This window comes from Lontra canadensis, unplaced genomic scaffold, assembly GCF_010015895.1.
Source record: "Lontra canadensis isolate GAN:19392208 unplaced genomic scaffold, GSC_riverotter_1.0 scaffold38, whole genome shotgun sequence".
Lineage (NCBI taxonomy): Eukaryota > Metazoa > Chordata > Mammalia > Carnivora > Mustelidae > Lontra > Lontra canadensis.
In genome coordinates, this window is record NW_022631032.1 from 13,968,524 (window position 1) to 13,982,378 (window position 13,855).

The 13,855-nt window shown below is 55.2% G+C and overlaps 1 protein-coding gene across 1 annotated transcript in view; it reads left to right on the plus strand.

The window, feature by feature from the left end:
- Positions 1-2,254: 2,254 nt before the first annotated feature.
- The window catches only part of RAB6B (RAB6B, member RAS oncogene family), a 56,216-nt gene continuing 44,615 nt past the window's right edge, over positions 2,255-13,855 (plus strand). Inside the window, exon 1 of the mRNA XM_032869669.1 lies at positions 2,255-2,633. Within this exon, the coding sequence (XP_032725560.1) occupies positions 2,564-2,633 (70 nt within the window). The 5' untranslated portion in view covers positions 2,255-2,563. The remainder of the gene's footprint in view (positions 2,634-13,855) is intronic.

A 13,855-nucleotide genomic window follows, 5' to 3' on the forward strand; every position in this document is an offset into this window, starting at 1 on the left:
TATAACTTACATATACATTGTACATATGCAATAAAAAACTTTAACTAACTTAAAAAATAAAGGAATACAAAGATACTATGTGGAAGTAACTCATTCTGGTAGGATTGCCAAACTGAGTGCCAGAGTGGCCACGTTCCACAATGTTTTACCACTGGAAGAAAGCCTGTCTCCTCTAGGGCAGGTTAAGGACAAAACCCCAAATAAGGGGAGACAAATGATGATAAAAGATGGAGAAGGAGGGGGACATGGGGCAGAGCAGACTCGGACTTTCAAGCACAATGACCACATTCTGTGAATAACACCAGTATCAGCTCTAGCTACAAGAGCCTACCTGTCTCCTGTGCTTAAAGTGGGTGGAGCTGGGTTTTTGTTGTTTGAACTGGAAGAATCCTGAGAGTCCCAGAGGCATCCTGGCCCATAGTCAGCCCAGCTGGGTCTCACTTTGAGGCTTCTAGGTGTGCAGAGGGGCGTGGGTCGCATCTATCCCTCGCCTCCTGGCATACCACCAGGACCAGGTGATCAGAGAGGGTATAGAACTTGCCCAGGCTTACCTAAACGATGGCCCTTTTCCTGTCACATTTCAATGGCTTTGTCTTGACACTGACAATGTCCTCGGCACAGGATGTGAAGGTGCAGGAAGACAGCCCCAGATGGCAGCTTGCCTGTAACTCCTCTGGAATTTCAGTGGAGAGACTGCTCAGGGGGAGGAAGGGGGGGCAGCATGGGAGCCTCCTCTCCTTCTAGAGCTTCCTTCAGCCCCAAGCTGGATGCAGTCACCAGAGAGGGCAAGAACCCCCGGAGCAGGAGAGTGAGAGTTTCGAGGGTCCGAGCCTGATGCCAGGCACAGTGGGGGTAGATATCCCAGAGTGCTGGCCTCCAGTTCCTGGGGCTCCCAAGCAAGGGTGGCTCTGAGAAATAGAACAGTTGTTTTGATCTGCATTTTAGACATTCACTCAAACATTCAACAACTATTTACTAAGTTCTCAGGTCCTTGAGATCGTGCAGTGGACCTTCAACAGCTGCTGTCATGGAACTCACCTTCTGGTTTTCAAACAAGCAGTGAGAGAGGGACTTAAGATAAACAAACCAGGGGGATAGGGAGATACCCCAGTCAAGCCACGGACGGCAGAAAGAGGATAACCACTGTCCTTTGGTAATCTCTGGGGGTTGAGTTTGCTTCTCACTCTTCTCTCTCTGTGTGCATGTACATGCACATGCACACACACACACACACACACACACACGCACAGCTTGTTCCCAAATAAATAAATGTTCTTCGAACCGCTATAAAGAAGGAGACCGTGTGACACTAGGATAGTAAGAGGTAGTTTTGTGAAACCTCCATCAATGGGAATGCCTTACTGTTGGGCTGTCCTGGGAGTGCTCATAACACTTGAGCTTCTTGCTCGCACCCACTCACAACTTGTCCCATGTGCCTCAGTGGGCCAGCCGAATGCAGAGGGGAAGAGTGGGAAGCAACCCTGCCGTCCTCTGGGAGCTAATTGTTCAGACACAACTAATTGCCAGGGCAAGCAGTGGCCTTGTCAGCCTGGTGGCCCCAGAGTCAGGAACCCCAGAGCACTGTCCAGAGATGGCCACGCTGATATTCAGGTATCCAAGGGAGCAGATTTAGGACAAAATTATCTGTGGAGGCGGTTGGCTTGAGATTGGTGCACCTTTTCCGGTCCTCCTCTCTTGCTGGCGAGGTCTAACGGGACACCCATGACCTCACAGAGGCGTCCAGAGGAGGGACCTGGATCTAGAGAAGGGAGGGAGGGTTAGAGGAGCCATGGGGTCACAGTCAATTCAGTCTATCCCCCACATGATCCACCACACCCTTGGTCTCCCCCATCCTCCCTTCCTTTCGGTCTTCTGGGTGGGGGAGCGTGCATAGGCGTCACGGGAGGTGGAGGAAGGGACCGGCATCTAGGTTTTAAAAGACCAGAAACAAATGTCCCCTGACAATTTCGTGTCATTTCTCTGGATTCAAAGGAGGGGTCGAGGGGAGTAGGCAAGACAGACGTAGACGGGCAGCGAGAGACGGCCCGGTCCGGGGGTCTCTCGGAAGCCCCGCCAGGCGCTTCTCTCCCGCCGAGTGCGGGTTCCGGGTGGGCGGGCGGACGCCCCCTGCCCCGCAGCGGCGCGGGCCCCGCATGACATCAGAGGCTGGGGAGCGCGCAGAGCGCAGGCGCCGGCGAAGAGGGAGACGGGAGGGGGGCCGCGGCGCGCGGCTCGGGAGAGCGCTCCTCCGCCCCGCGCGCCGTCCCTGCGCCCCGCTCCGCCCGCGCCTCGCTGTCCGTGCCGCGCCTCGGGCGTCCAGAGCGCGCCCCTCGCACCGCAGCCAGCGCCGCCCGCAGCAGCCCAGCCGCAGCCTTCTCCTCCGCCGCCGCCGCCGGACACGCAGCCGCAGGCCGGGGGCCGGGACGCAGCTGGGGAGTCAGGGACGCGCGCAGCCAGCCCTTCCCCCTCCGGCTCCCGCACCGCCGGCCGCCTCCCCTCGCCCTCCTCCTCCCTCCCTGCTCCTTCGCTTCTCCTCCTCCTGCACGGCCCGGCTGCCAGCACCATGTCCGCAGGGGGAGATTTTGGGAACCCACTGAGAAAATTCAAGTTGGTGTTCCTGGGGGAGCAGAGCGGTAAGTACCCCGCTTATTCTCTTGGCTTGGCGCCGAGTCGACCCCCGCCGGCACATCCTCCGCCCCGCTGGGGCCCCGGCCCCGGCCGGGAAAGGCCCCACCAAGCCCCGGTGGAGGGGAGGGACGGGGATGTGGGGGTCGGGACCGGCTCGGGCGGGGCCGGGCCGGGGGGGGGGTGCCGGGGGAAGGATGGAGGGGGCGCTGGGCCCGAGGTGGGGGTGAGGGTGGGAGGTGGGGTGCGGGGCTAGAGCCGCTGCGGGGCTGGAGCGGCAGGGAGGCCGGAGGGCGGCGCCTCGCTGAGCCGCGCCGGCCGGGGCGTGAAGGAGCTGGGCTCGCCCGCTCGCTCGCAATGCGGCACCGGCTGCGGGCGACCGCGCAGGTGGCCAGGAGCCGGCGGGGGCCGGGGGAGGACGGGCTCCCCTCTTCGGAGAATGAGGCGGGGCCGGCGTCTAGCCGGAGGGCTCCCTGCGGACCCTGCCCGGACCCATGTTGAAAGACAGGCACGTCCAGGCCCTGGAGCAGAGGGCCGTGGGGGAAGGCCGGCACCTGTCTCCTGTGGAAAGAGCGGGCGCAGGCTGGAGGGGAACAGGGTGCCTACCTCCCCTGGCCTACGTCGGATTGGGCACGGAAGGTTCTAGACGCTGCCCGGTGCCAGCGTGTGCGAGCGTCTCTCGGGCTCAGGGTCTGGGCGAGGATGGCGAGGGTTCCCTGGTGCGAGGCAGATTTGGGGGATGGTACAGGGGTGCCTCGCACCAAGAGGCGGCGAAGCCTGGAGCTGGGCAGAGAAAGGACCAGGCGACACGCCCTGCCTGGCTTCCCAGCACCCCTCCTGAGAGCGCTGATGGCAGAGGAGTCTTCCCACCCCCACCACCCAGCTCACCGCCCGTCTTGGGGGAGGGGAGGTCAGCGTGGCAGCCGGCCGGGGGCGGGGGGAGGGGGAGACAGACGTCTTCCTTGCCGCCCAGCAGCCTCCCTGGGGGAAGCATCTCTGAAACCCGGGATGGCCCCAAGGCGGGAGGACCAGATTGAAGAGCGTGGACCCCTCTGACACCTGTAGGAAGGAGTGGGTCTCAGAGCATCTCTCCAGGGGCCTCTCACCTGGGGCTGCAGAGAGACCTCCTGGGCCTTGCCAGCTCACCTCAGGAAGAAGGTGGCTACTGGGGATGGGATTCCCAGCTCTAGCTCTGCAGACTGGTCCAGTTCACCTGATTTGGTGCCTATCTGTACTAGGGGCCAATGACACAAGCAACCTTAGGAGGACCTGATGGGCTCAGGGAACAGTGCTCACCTGGTGTGGGTACAAGTGGGTTGTGAAGTTCACATGGCAGTCTCCTGTGTTGCTGCTCATTCCCTGGGATGGATGGATCAGAGAAGGATGTCAGAAGGTCAGGTCCTAACAGGGGGATGGATCCTGGGACCAGGCTGGGTATTTCAGAACAAGATCAATTCAGCCAGCCAGCCCTGTGTCCTGGACTCTGAGCTTCTGATTTTTATAGAGTCCAGCTTCAGAGCTCACTATTTCCCATGCCTGAAAGGATTTCAGGAGTCTTTGCATCTCAGTGCTAATCTTACCTGGCCTGGAGCCCTGGGCTAGAAGCCTAATCAGGCAGCCTGGGAGTTGAATTCCTATCTGTGTTTCCTTGAGCAGATTTCCAGGCCTTTCTGAGTTTCTGTCTCTGTGCAATGGTTGTTTGAGGTTCTTGTACTCCTTTATGTTTCCCCAGTGCCTCTCAAAGGGCCTTGGCCCTAGGGTCTCAGGAAACATTTGTTTATTCTAAGTCTGAACATGCTTCAGTAAAGCACCAGGGCTTTGATGAGGAGAATATCTCTTGTGAGTTTGAGTGAAAACTCTGGACTCCCTCATAATCTCTGATAGGCTGAGGCCCCTGAGGAGCCAGGCCAACCCTCTCTGTTCCTAAATCACAGAAATGAGAGCTTAAGGCCTCAGAGATGGAGCTCCCACCTTGCATGTGTAGATTAGAGGTCTGAGGCACAGGGATGGGGAGGATTTGTGGAGAGTCCCACTGTGAGTTGCCAGCACTTCTGGGGCTGGAACCCCATCTCCTGTTCCCAATCATTAATATGTCATTGGGAATTAAGATGACCTTGAATCAGGGATACGAAGAATGGGGAAGTCTTCCTGAATCGAGGTCACTCTCTGGCCAGACTTGTGGCTGTGACCTGGTGGGAATGCTGGGCTATTTGGGTTGGGGGCAGGGTTTGTGGGCCCTTGGAACACAAGTCATTAGAGACAAATGCTCTGCCATCAGTGTGATTGGTTATTGGACCTGGTCCCTTCTGACTGGGAGCCCTAGGGCCCTGAGAAGCCTCCTCCTACTTGAGTGTGGAGTGGGTTGTATACCTTGTAGTCTTTTGGGGCCCCCGAGTTAGGTGGGGGACATATGCCTGAACCTGGGGGGGATTGGGGAACTGCCTTTGTAGACACTGCTTCTGTTTTGTCTGCACTTAAGTTTTGTGTGTGTTGGTCCTTTATGTCACTGCAGCCTGTGTATTGCAGGGAGCTTCTGAAGTCTGACCCTCCCTCTACCCTGGCTCTCCCTATGTGACCTTGAAGGTCCGTCACCTTCTGTACCTGGGACACATGGGCCAGCTGAGCTTGACCGAGCCTTCTAGAGCCACATGGGTCTGGATATAAGTGCTGACTTCCCTGGATAGAAGCCAGGGGAAGGGCCTGGAGGGATGTGGCCTTCTGATGTTTCTTGTGCCTGGTATAGTGGTGGCACCTCCCTAGGCTAGTAGGTAAAGATAGCTGGACTCCAAAAAGGTGTCCCTGAGCTGAAGCCCAGTGATACAGAGGACACCCTGAAATAGATAATCCCAGGAGGGCATGAAGCCTTCAGAAATACCAGGGCCTGGTTTGAGTGGGAAGCCTTTAAGGAACCACTCTAGAGAGAAAACCTCTAGCCTGTGAGAAGGCCCCCCTCCTGGCAGCAGAATGACTGCTGTCTCCTAGACCGTGGGATACAGTCTGGCTGGCTGGCAATGTCAGGCTAGCAGGGGTGGGATTGTGGAGAGGGCTGTGGACCCAGAATGAGGGGACTCCTTCCAGTAGGAAGGCTGTGCAGTCCTGCTGGTGTTCAGATGGCTGTCCCTGGGTCTGCTGGCCATGCTCTTGTGCTGATGGCAGTAGTAGGGCATGGTGATACCCATGGTGACACTTGATAACATCCAGACCAGATGGGCCGGTGTATGAGGAAGGAGAGGAGGCCTGGGGGACACATGTCTTCCTCCGAAGTTCTGATGGTGTTCTGTGGGGGGTTAGGCTTCCCTCAGTGCATGTGAATGTGTCGTGGGGACTAAGGATGTGGACAGACCTGCGGGTGTTGCGGCCCCTTCTGACCTCCCTTCCCTGAGACTCCTCCAGCCAAAGCAGAAAGATTGAGGGACCACCACAAGTTCGGTCTGGTTTTCCAGGCTGAGGCCACATGACTGCGTCTCCCTCTGACATGTGTCCTCCTTGTCCTGTCCCTGACAGTTGTGCTGCTGGAGGGGCCATCACAGGGAGCACAATGTGAATGGCGTCTCCAGAGTCGTGCAACACAGTGACTCTGCACATGGCTGCCTTTGGCCACGCAGTCATTTGTTCACTCATCCCTCTCTCCCTCCCCACCTCCTTCTCTCCCTTGCTCCTTCCATCATCCATTTATTCATTTAGTCAGGTCTTTGAGTATATCCCTGCCTCCCAGGACTTATGGTCCACTGGGGAGCGCAGACATCTGTGGCTGTAATTACAGTAAAGGTCTCGGCATGATCTGACAGGAAGAACAGCTGCCATGGAGGAGCCTGGCGGGGCGTCCCACCCACCTTTGTGGGCAGGTGTCAGAGATGGCCTCCAAGGCTTCAGAGGAGATGCTTCTGTAGGCAGCCAGCTGCTACTCCTTCGGTGGGCTGAGTGCAGGGAGTAGGTCTTACAAGAGGCCCACCCTCTCCAGGGGGCTCAGTCTGTCTTCTCCCTGCTGTGGAGAAAAAAGGGGTGGGGTGGGGAGCAGGAGGACGAGGGTGTCTGGCTTGTTAGTGCTGAGTGGGGGCTTTCCCGCATAGTCATCTCAGTCCTCTGCAGGTTAAGGAGTGGTCAGTCGTCTTCTCCCCCACCTCCCGCCCAGAGGATTCCCCCTGCCCCACCCAAGGCATGGCCCAGCCTGTCCATTACCATCCGCCACACACCATTCCTAATCACACAGGGAGCCCTTTGCTGGCCTGGGCGTTGTACCTGAGGCCCATCTCAGAAGTCTGCTCCCCGCCACCTCCCAGACCCGCTCGCTCTGCTGTGGCCAGCCCACCTGGGCACACACCGTGGCATAACTTTGGTTTCTTTCTGAGCATTTTAAAAAAACTATTACATCCTGCCCCATGACCTCTCTGTTGTCTCAGTCTCTCTGGATTTTCAAATGTTTATTAGCTTTCTTTCAGATACAAAACCTCTAACTGAATTTTAAGCCCCTTAAAGGTGAACTTAAACATCTAAGAGGACCAGGTCTTAGCTCCTTTCCCCTCTTCCCATCTGCAGAGGGTTTGTGCTCATTAAATATCTGCATTTAAAAATGATGAGATTATCCTCACTATGTGATAGGTAGTGATAGTCCATTAAAAGTGAGGGGAGTCAAGGCAGCTTTGAAACAGGATTCTTCATCCTGACACCTGCTGCTTTCTCAAGCCTAGAGATCTTTACTGGCAACACTTAATGAATCTTTCACTGGGGATTGGAGCATTTAGCCTTGGTTGTGCCCAATCCACAGTTCATCTCACAAAAGCTGAACTTCTCAGGGTATCCCCATCCCCACCACCTTCTCTAAAGAAATATGAGAAGGCAGCCAGACCGCCAAGGTGGGAAGGAAGGGACATGCCCAAACCAGAGGTTGCCAGAGTTCACTTGGAGATCTGGGGTAAATCACCAGGTGGTTCTGTGCTTCAGCTTTTTGGTCTTGTTTTCTCTCCTCCCAATTTTTTTCCTCCCCTCTTCAGTGGCTGGAATGATGGGGAGAAACTTGGGTGTTGTGTATGGACCCAGAATGTTGGCTATGTTTCTTTAAAGAGGTGTACATGAGATGAGAGAGAGTCAGATGAGACCCCAAGGTGAGAATTAACCTGTATTGGGCATAAGACAAGCATGGTGCCCTCGATGCTGAGAGTCAGAGACAAGAGAACTAACCAGAAGAGAAAAATGAGAGTGTTGGCATGTGTTCTGGTTCTGCAAATGTAATAGTACCATCCTGTGCCTGATCTGATTATCCTGATCATTTTTAGCCCCCAAATTAAAATACAGCAAAATAACCTTATCATCCTTTTGTTACTTATAACATCCCTGAAGTCAGTCCATGAATATTTACCCTTATGGGTGTTACCCTGACCTTGCAGACTCACATGGGGCAGACCTGGGAGTGGTAATTTCTGTGTCCATCCAGGCTGCACAGTCTCTCCATCCCCCACCCTTTGTGTCTTCCGCTGTTGCTGAATGAATGAACCATTGAACGTGCAAGGCTATTTGGTCTCCATGTAAATCACTTAGAGAAATTGTTGGGCAGAACCATTGATCAAGGTGAGAGAAGTGGGGTGAACAGCAAAATCCATAGACATCCAGAGTGGACTGCTTGAAAAACTGTGCTGGGCATTTTCTCAATTGTCTGTCTGTCCTCCTTTTCCATTTATCAGCACAGCATAGAGAAGATGGGGGAGATTGTCAGGGAGAAGTACCAGACACACCCTGAGATGGGCAGCTTTGGTTAGAGCCAAAAAGACAGGCACCAGGCAGAGTCTCTGCTTCATGGGACAGGGAAGGAGAGGATAAAGATTCATAGTGTCTATGGACTCCTAGGAGAAGTTCCTTACTCTATCTTAGGGCTTGAAGCTTCCAATTTTCCTATTTATTTCCATAACTATTAGCCTAAACTAAGTGGAATCTTTCTAAAAAGTAAATGTTCACTGCTGTGAATACTTTGTCATTTTAGTGAAGTGGTTTATTTTTAGTAAAAAAGCATATTTATCCTGGGCTCTTGGTAACAAGACCAGTGGGAGCCCAGGTGACTTGACCACGTGTCCTGGGCAGGCCCAAGGGACAGGCCAGGCTACAGGAGAAAACAGATGATACCCTGCACCTGAGGGCAGAAGAGAGCTTAAAAGCCACGGTTACTTCCAGGAAATGCACTGGAGGACTGGCAGTCTGATGCCCCGGCAGGTGCTGTGGGTAGTGAGCCAGGGAGAGAGGAAGACTTGAGTTGTGTGCACTCTGTGCTAGAGACCACAGATTTCTTCCAGGGCCTGGGTGGACAATTGGTGAAGGGGCATGATGGCTTACTAGGATTTCCCCAGAGAAGGGGGCTTCCAGTATTAGGTTAACTGGCTCACCCAGGGTCCCCCGTGGCTGCAGATGAGGTGAGGGCAAGTCACAGAGGTTGGCCATGAACTGGGACTTGATTCTGAGGGAAGTGGGGAGCTGGTGGAGGGTCCTCAGCTGGGAAGTGCCACAGTCACATCTACACCTAGGAAGGATTCTTCATTCTTACAACTTAGAGAGGATGATGGATGGGAAGGGGTCCAGAACAAGTCTGCCTTTCCTGGTAAATGGAGCTGACTCTGCGGGGTTTCTGTGCTCTTCCTCCTGCTAGCAGTTAGGAATACCCGCTATACCCTAGGCTCCACACGGGGCACTTTCTCCCTAGTATCTTGTGATAGATGTGAAGTTTTCCCTGATTTGCAGGTCAGGAGACAGAGGCTGAGAGAGAGCTGGTCATGGCCCCAGACTCACTGCTCGTGTGGCAGCATCGAAGTTGAACCCAAGTCACTATGAGAAACACATAGTGATGTGTTGGACCTCATGCCTCAAAGGCAGGTTCAGACCCTGTTGTGAGGAGGCGAGGACAGAACACCACCGAGCCCTTAGAGACTTGAAGTCTGCTGTAAGTGTGTCCTGGGGAATTACATGCCAAGATCTTTGCTGAGGATTGGCCAGTGGATCACAGTGAGTGGGAAGAGGCCTCTGATTCCCCTTGGCTGGAGAGAGACACTGGGGCAGGGAGGAGGACAGGGGGATTGCTCTAAGAAGTAAGCAGGATCTCGGTGTGGGAGTCTGCTGGAGCTGGATTGCATATCAGACCCTCCATTCTTACACAGAATGAACTGCTGATTTGGGGTGGTTTGAAAGGAGTTAGTTGTAGAGAGTGTGGGGTGGCTAAGGCCTTCCCAGGTCAGCCCTGCATTGCTGTATGGAGGAAGATGCCATCCCCGTTCTAGCAGAGAATTCCTATGCAGGGAAGAACCAACCATACCAAGCGGCTGGTTCCCCCCTGGTCTGGGGTCACCCCTCTCCTGGCCTCATTCTCCCCTAGGCCTGGAGATAACAGGGCCCTGGAGACTCTGATCCTGTTCGGGGGTCAGCCACCAGCAGCCTCTGTAATTGGATAAGCCCCAGCCATTCTCTGGCTTTCTTGATATATCCTCAGAGGATACTGGGCTGGGTGACCACTCAGGCCCATGGAGCTCTAACTCGGGTCCTGGAATTCAGCGCCAGCATAGGGTATGATGCCAAGCCAATAACACTCCCAGCTGGGAGACAGCACTGCTGGCTAGAAAGGTGAGAGGGACTGCAGAGAGGAAGGCATGTAATCACGGCCGCTGCTAACTGTCTCCCCCAGAACTTCCCTGGCCAGGCCCCAGTGCAGTGTCCTCTCCAGCCTGCTACCTCCTCTCCTGGGAGGCCTTCCTGGCCCTCCTCCCTGGTGTGCCCCCAGGGTGCTGTGGCTCATCCCCTCTGATGGTGTGTTTGACTCAGGTTGCCAGGCAACAGGGATGGGGCTGTCCTGCCCTTCCCGCTGGCATGCGGTTATTCCTAACCGTACAGAGAGGACCTTTCATTGAGATAGCAGAAAAGGGGACAGCTCCCAGGTACTCCTACTCCAGGACACCTCTTTCTGCAGCCAGTGGGTGGGTGGCAAGCAGGGAGGGCTGGGAAATGGCTAGCGCCAAGTGGGGTATATGCAGTGTCCCTACCAGGCCAGCCCCAGCGCCTGCTCCAGCCCCATCACGTACATACTCCCTACTCCTGTTCCCTGTACTTCCGCCCCGGCTCTGCTCCTCACTCTCTGGGTGGGGCTGGGATGTAATAGGACCACCGAGCTCATTTTCCTCACCAGACAGCAGGGGTTGCAAGAAGATCAAATACATCAACGCATGGCTCATGGTAAATACTCAAGTCATAGGTAATTTTGTTAATGAAACAGTGACCACAGTCCCCCCTTTTGTAGATGAATGAGGGAGAAAGAAGTAGGGGTGGAGGTTTTGAGAATCACTGATGGGTCATTTTTGTGTAGTGAGCTGCAGAGCCCGCACTCTTGTGATCTAATGAGTGGAGCTGCATACCCATTTTGTAGATGAAGAAAGTGTGTCTCTGAGAGGGGACAGCTTTTTCACAGATTGAAGGGCTCAGACTGGTTACTGCTGATTTGGGAAGAGCTCCCAGGCCTCAGACTCCCTAGTTGGCATTTTCCACAGCCCATCCCCGCAGGAAGTGGAACAGATTCACCCAGCCTTACTCTGCTGGGCCCCCATAGCTGCTTACAGGAAGCCCCATATTCATGGCCTTATGAATACCCCAAAGAAAAGGAGTGCCGCCTGGGTAGATGACAGGGGCCGAGGCTTTGCCATGTTGTGATTACAACAGTAGTTGGTGAGGTCAGCAGGTAATAAATCTCAGCCCGTGGTAACATGACTATTAAGCACATAGACAAGGCTATGGGCGTGGTCTGCTGGGGGGGGCGGTCTGCTGGGGGAAGTCAGGGAAGTCTTCCCAGAGGAGGTTTTGCACAGTGAGCAGGAATTCAGAGGAACACAAGGGAGGTATCTTGAGCAGAGGGCCTGACTATACCAAGGCTAGGGGACTGGGAGAGGATTGGAGCTTCTGGGAGAATTGGGCATAGTTCAGGGTGGCTGGACTCTAGCACAGGTGTAGGGGGTGAGGTAAGGAGCATGGTTGGAAAAAGCATTGAGCCTGGGGAAGTGAGGAGGGTCAGGCCCCAGGGAATCTTGCTTCCACAAACAGGGTTTGGGTCTTCCCTGCAGGTAGTGGGGACTACTGGGGGTTTTTGACCAAGGAGGGACATGCTCATGGATTAGAAGACAAAGGTGGAGTATGGCCTCATTGGAAGCAAGAGATGCAGGCAGCCTGAATCAGGCCACGCAGGGAACAGTTAGAGGCTAGAATCTAGAGGAGGGTTTGTGGGCCTGAGGTTCCTTCCAGCTCTGAGATTTAGGCCTCTGGGCACATAAATTTTCCTGGTTCTTTCTAGGGTGAGAACTCCAGGGTAATGAAGGCGTGTACGGGCGGGGCTCTTGTGCTTCTCTATATGGCTACACTGCACTTGGATACGCCAGAACCAGCCACCTTGAGTCCTCTGTCCTTCCTGCCTCCACGATGCCCTGGGTCCCCTCACTTCTTCTCTCCTGCCAAAGGGGTGCTCCGGGGCTGCTGGCATTCCTTCCAGAATCTTCCCCTCAACTACCTGCTCAAGACAGGACGTACCACCTGGTGTGATGTTAGTTCTTAGGTGTCTGCGCCCCCAGCCTCCTGGTCATTGGGTTTGTGAGCTCCCCAGGCCCTTTATGCCACTTCTGGTTACTTCTTCCCTTGCTGGGCTCCTCTTCCAATGGATGCTTGACCCACTGTCTTTGCTTTCTCCCATGAATTCCCTTGCTCTTCTTTGCTGAATTCTAGCTCCCCAACAAGCTTAGGGGTCCCTGAGAACTTGAGGGGGGCAGCTTTGTATAAGGGAGAGCCCCACTCCCTGACCTGGAGACAAAAACCCAATCTCAAGCTGTCTGGCTGCCCAAAAGTGGAGGGCCAGAGCCAGGGAGCCAGAGTAGAGGCAGGGGAGTGGCCCAGAGAGGGTGGCCTGTTCAGGCCAGTTGGTGCAGTCCCCTGCACATAGGCCGCTCATGGTCTATCCTCAAGGACTAGAACCTCACCCCGCTCCCTGTCCCTACTGTCTTCTGCCCAGGCAGTACCCGTGTAAGTTCCTAAGCACCGCCTGGGTATTTGTTTGTTAGTGTGGCTGGTGAGTGAAGAATGTCCTCATTATCAGTAATCAAGCACATTGCAGTCACTGCCCATGGCCCCTGGGAGCCATGCCAGAGTTCTTGTCTGTGCGGTCAGGATGGGTAAGGAGACCTGTTCCCCTGCTTGGTGCTCAGCAGAGGTGTCTCCTCCACCTGGAGTTGTTGGCCTGGAGATAAATGGGCCCAGAAGCTGGCCACATGCAGCTCAGTGCAGCTCTGACCATTTGAACCCCCTGTGCTCTCTCCTCATTGTTGCAGCCCCAGGGACAGAGGTGGGACCTGGAGACCCATCCCCGCCGGTTCAGGACTGGAGAGCTCTGACTGTGCCCTTTGAGTGAGAAACAGGTCCCTCTGAGGATGGTGTGCTAATTCAGAGAGACATGGAGAGAATGTTCTGTTCTGACCCTGTTGATGAGCGGGGAGTAAACACTGCGCAGACCCAAGAGCATAAAGCGAAGCATTTCGAACAAGTGTTTCTTGTTGGTTTCCGCATCCGGTGAAGGGAGCGGGCTAGGGGGAAAGAATGGAGAAGGGAGAGCCGTGGAAACATTGAGATGGGGGGAGGGGGTTGGCACTCCCCCAGACACGGACAGACTTAGGTGTGCGGTCACAGGGCTCCTGGAGCAGCACCGAGGCAATGGGAGAACCAGGGTGGTTTGCTCTAGGTGACGGCGCCTTCCAGCCCAGGTGCTGGATGGCACAGAATGAAAGGCTGGAGGTTCCCACGGAGGCACTGATGTGTACTGGCACTGGAGTGCAGGGACCTGTGTTTGGGTCGAGGACGAGGTAAGCAGCGGGGACTGCAGCTGTGGAGGGCTGCTGACCTCCAGCATGGCAGAGCAGGGGTGGAGAGAGGGGCTCTCACCTTGTCGGGGACAATGAGAGAGGATGCTCAGCAGTCCTGCCCCAGTGCTGTGCTTTGACGAGCAGTGTCAGCCTTGTCCCTCCCTCTCTGAGGCGGGTTGGCTCTGCCCCACTGGGACCCTGCGGTGGCTGTGAGGAGGGTCAAGTCTTGGGAGCAGGAGGTCTTTGTTTAGTTCTGCTCTTCCCTGCGTAAAGCACCTCTGAGAAGGGCTTCTTTTTAGGAAGGAAAAAAGGCCCCCCTCCCCCCAAATTAGCTGAATTTTTAGAATATTAACAGATCCTACCTGTAGCAC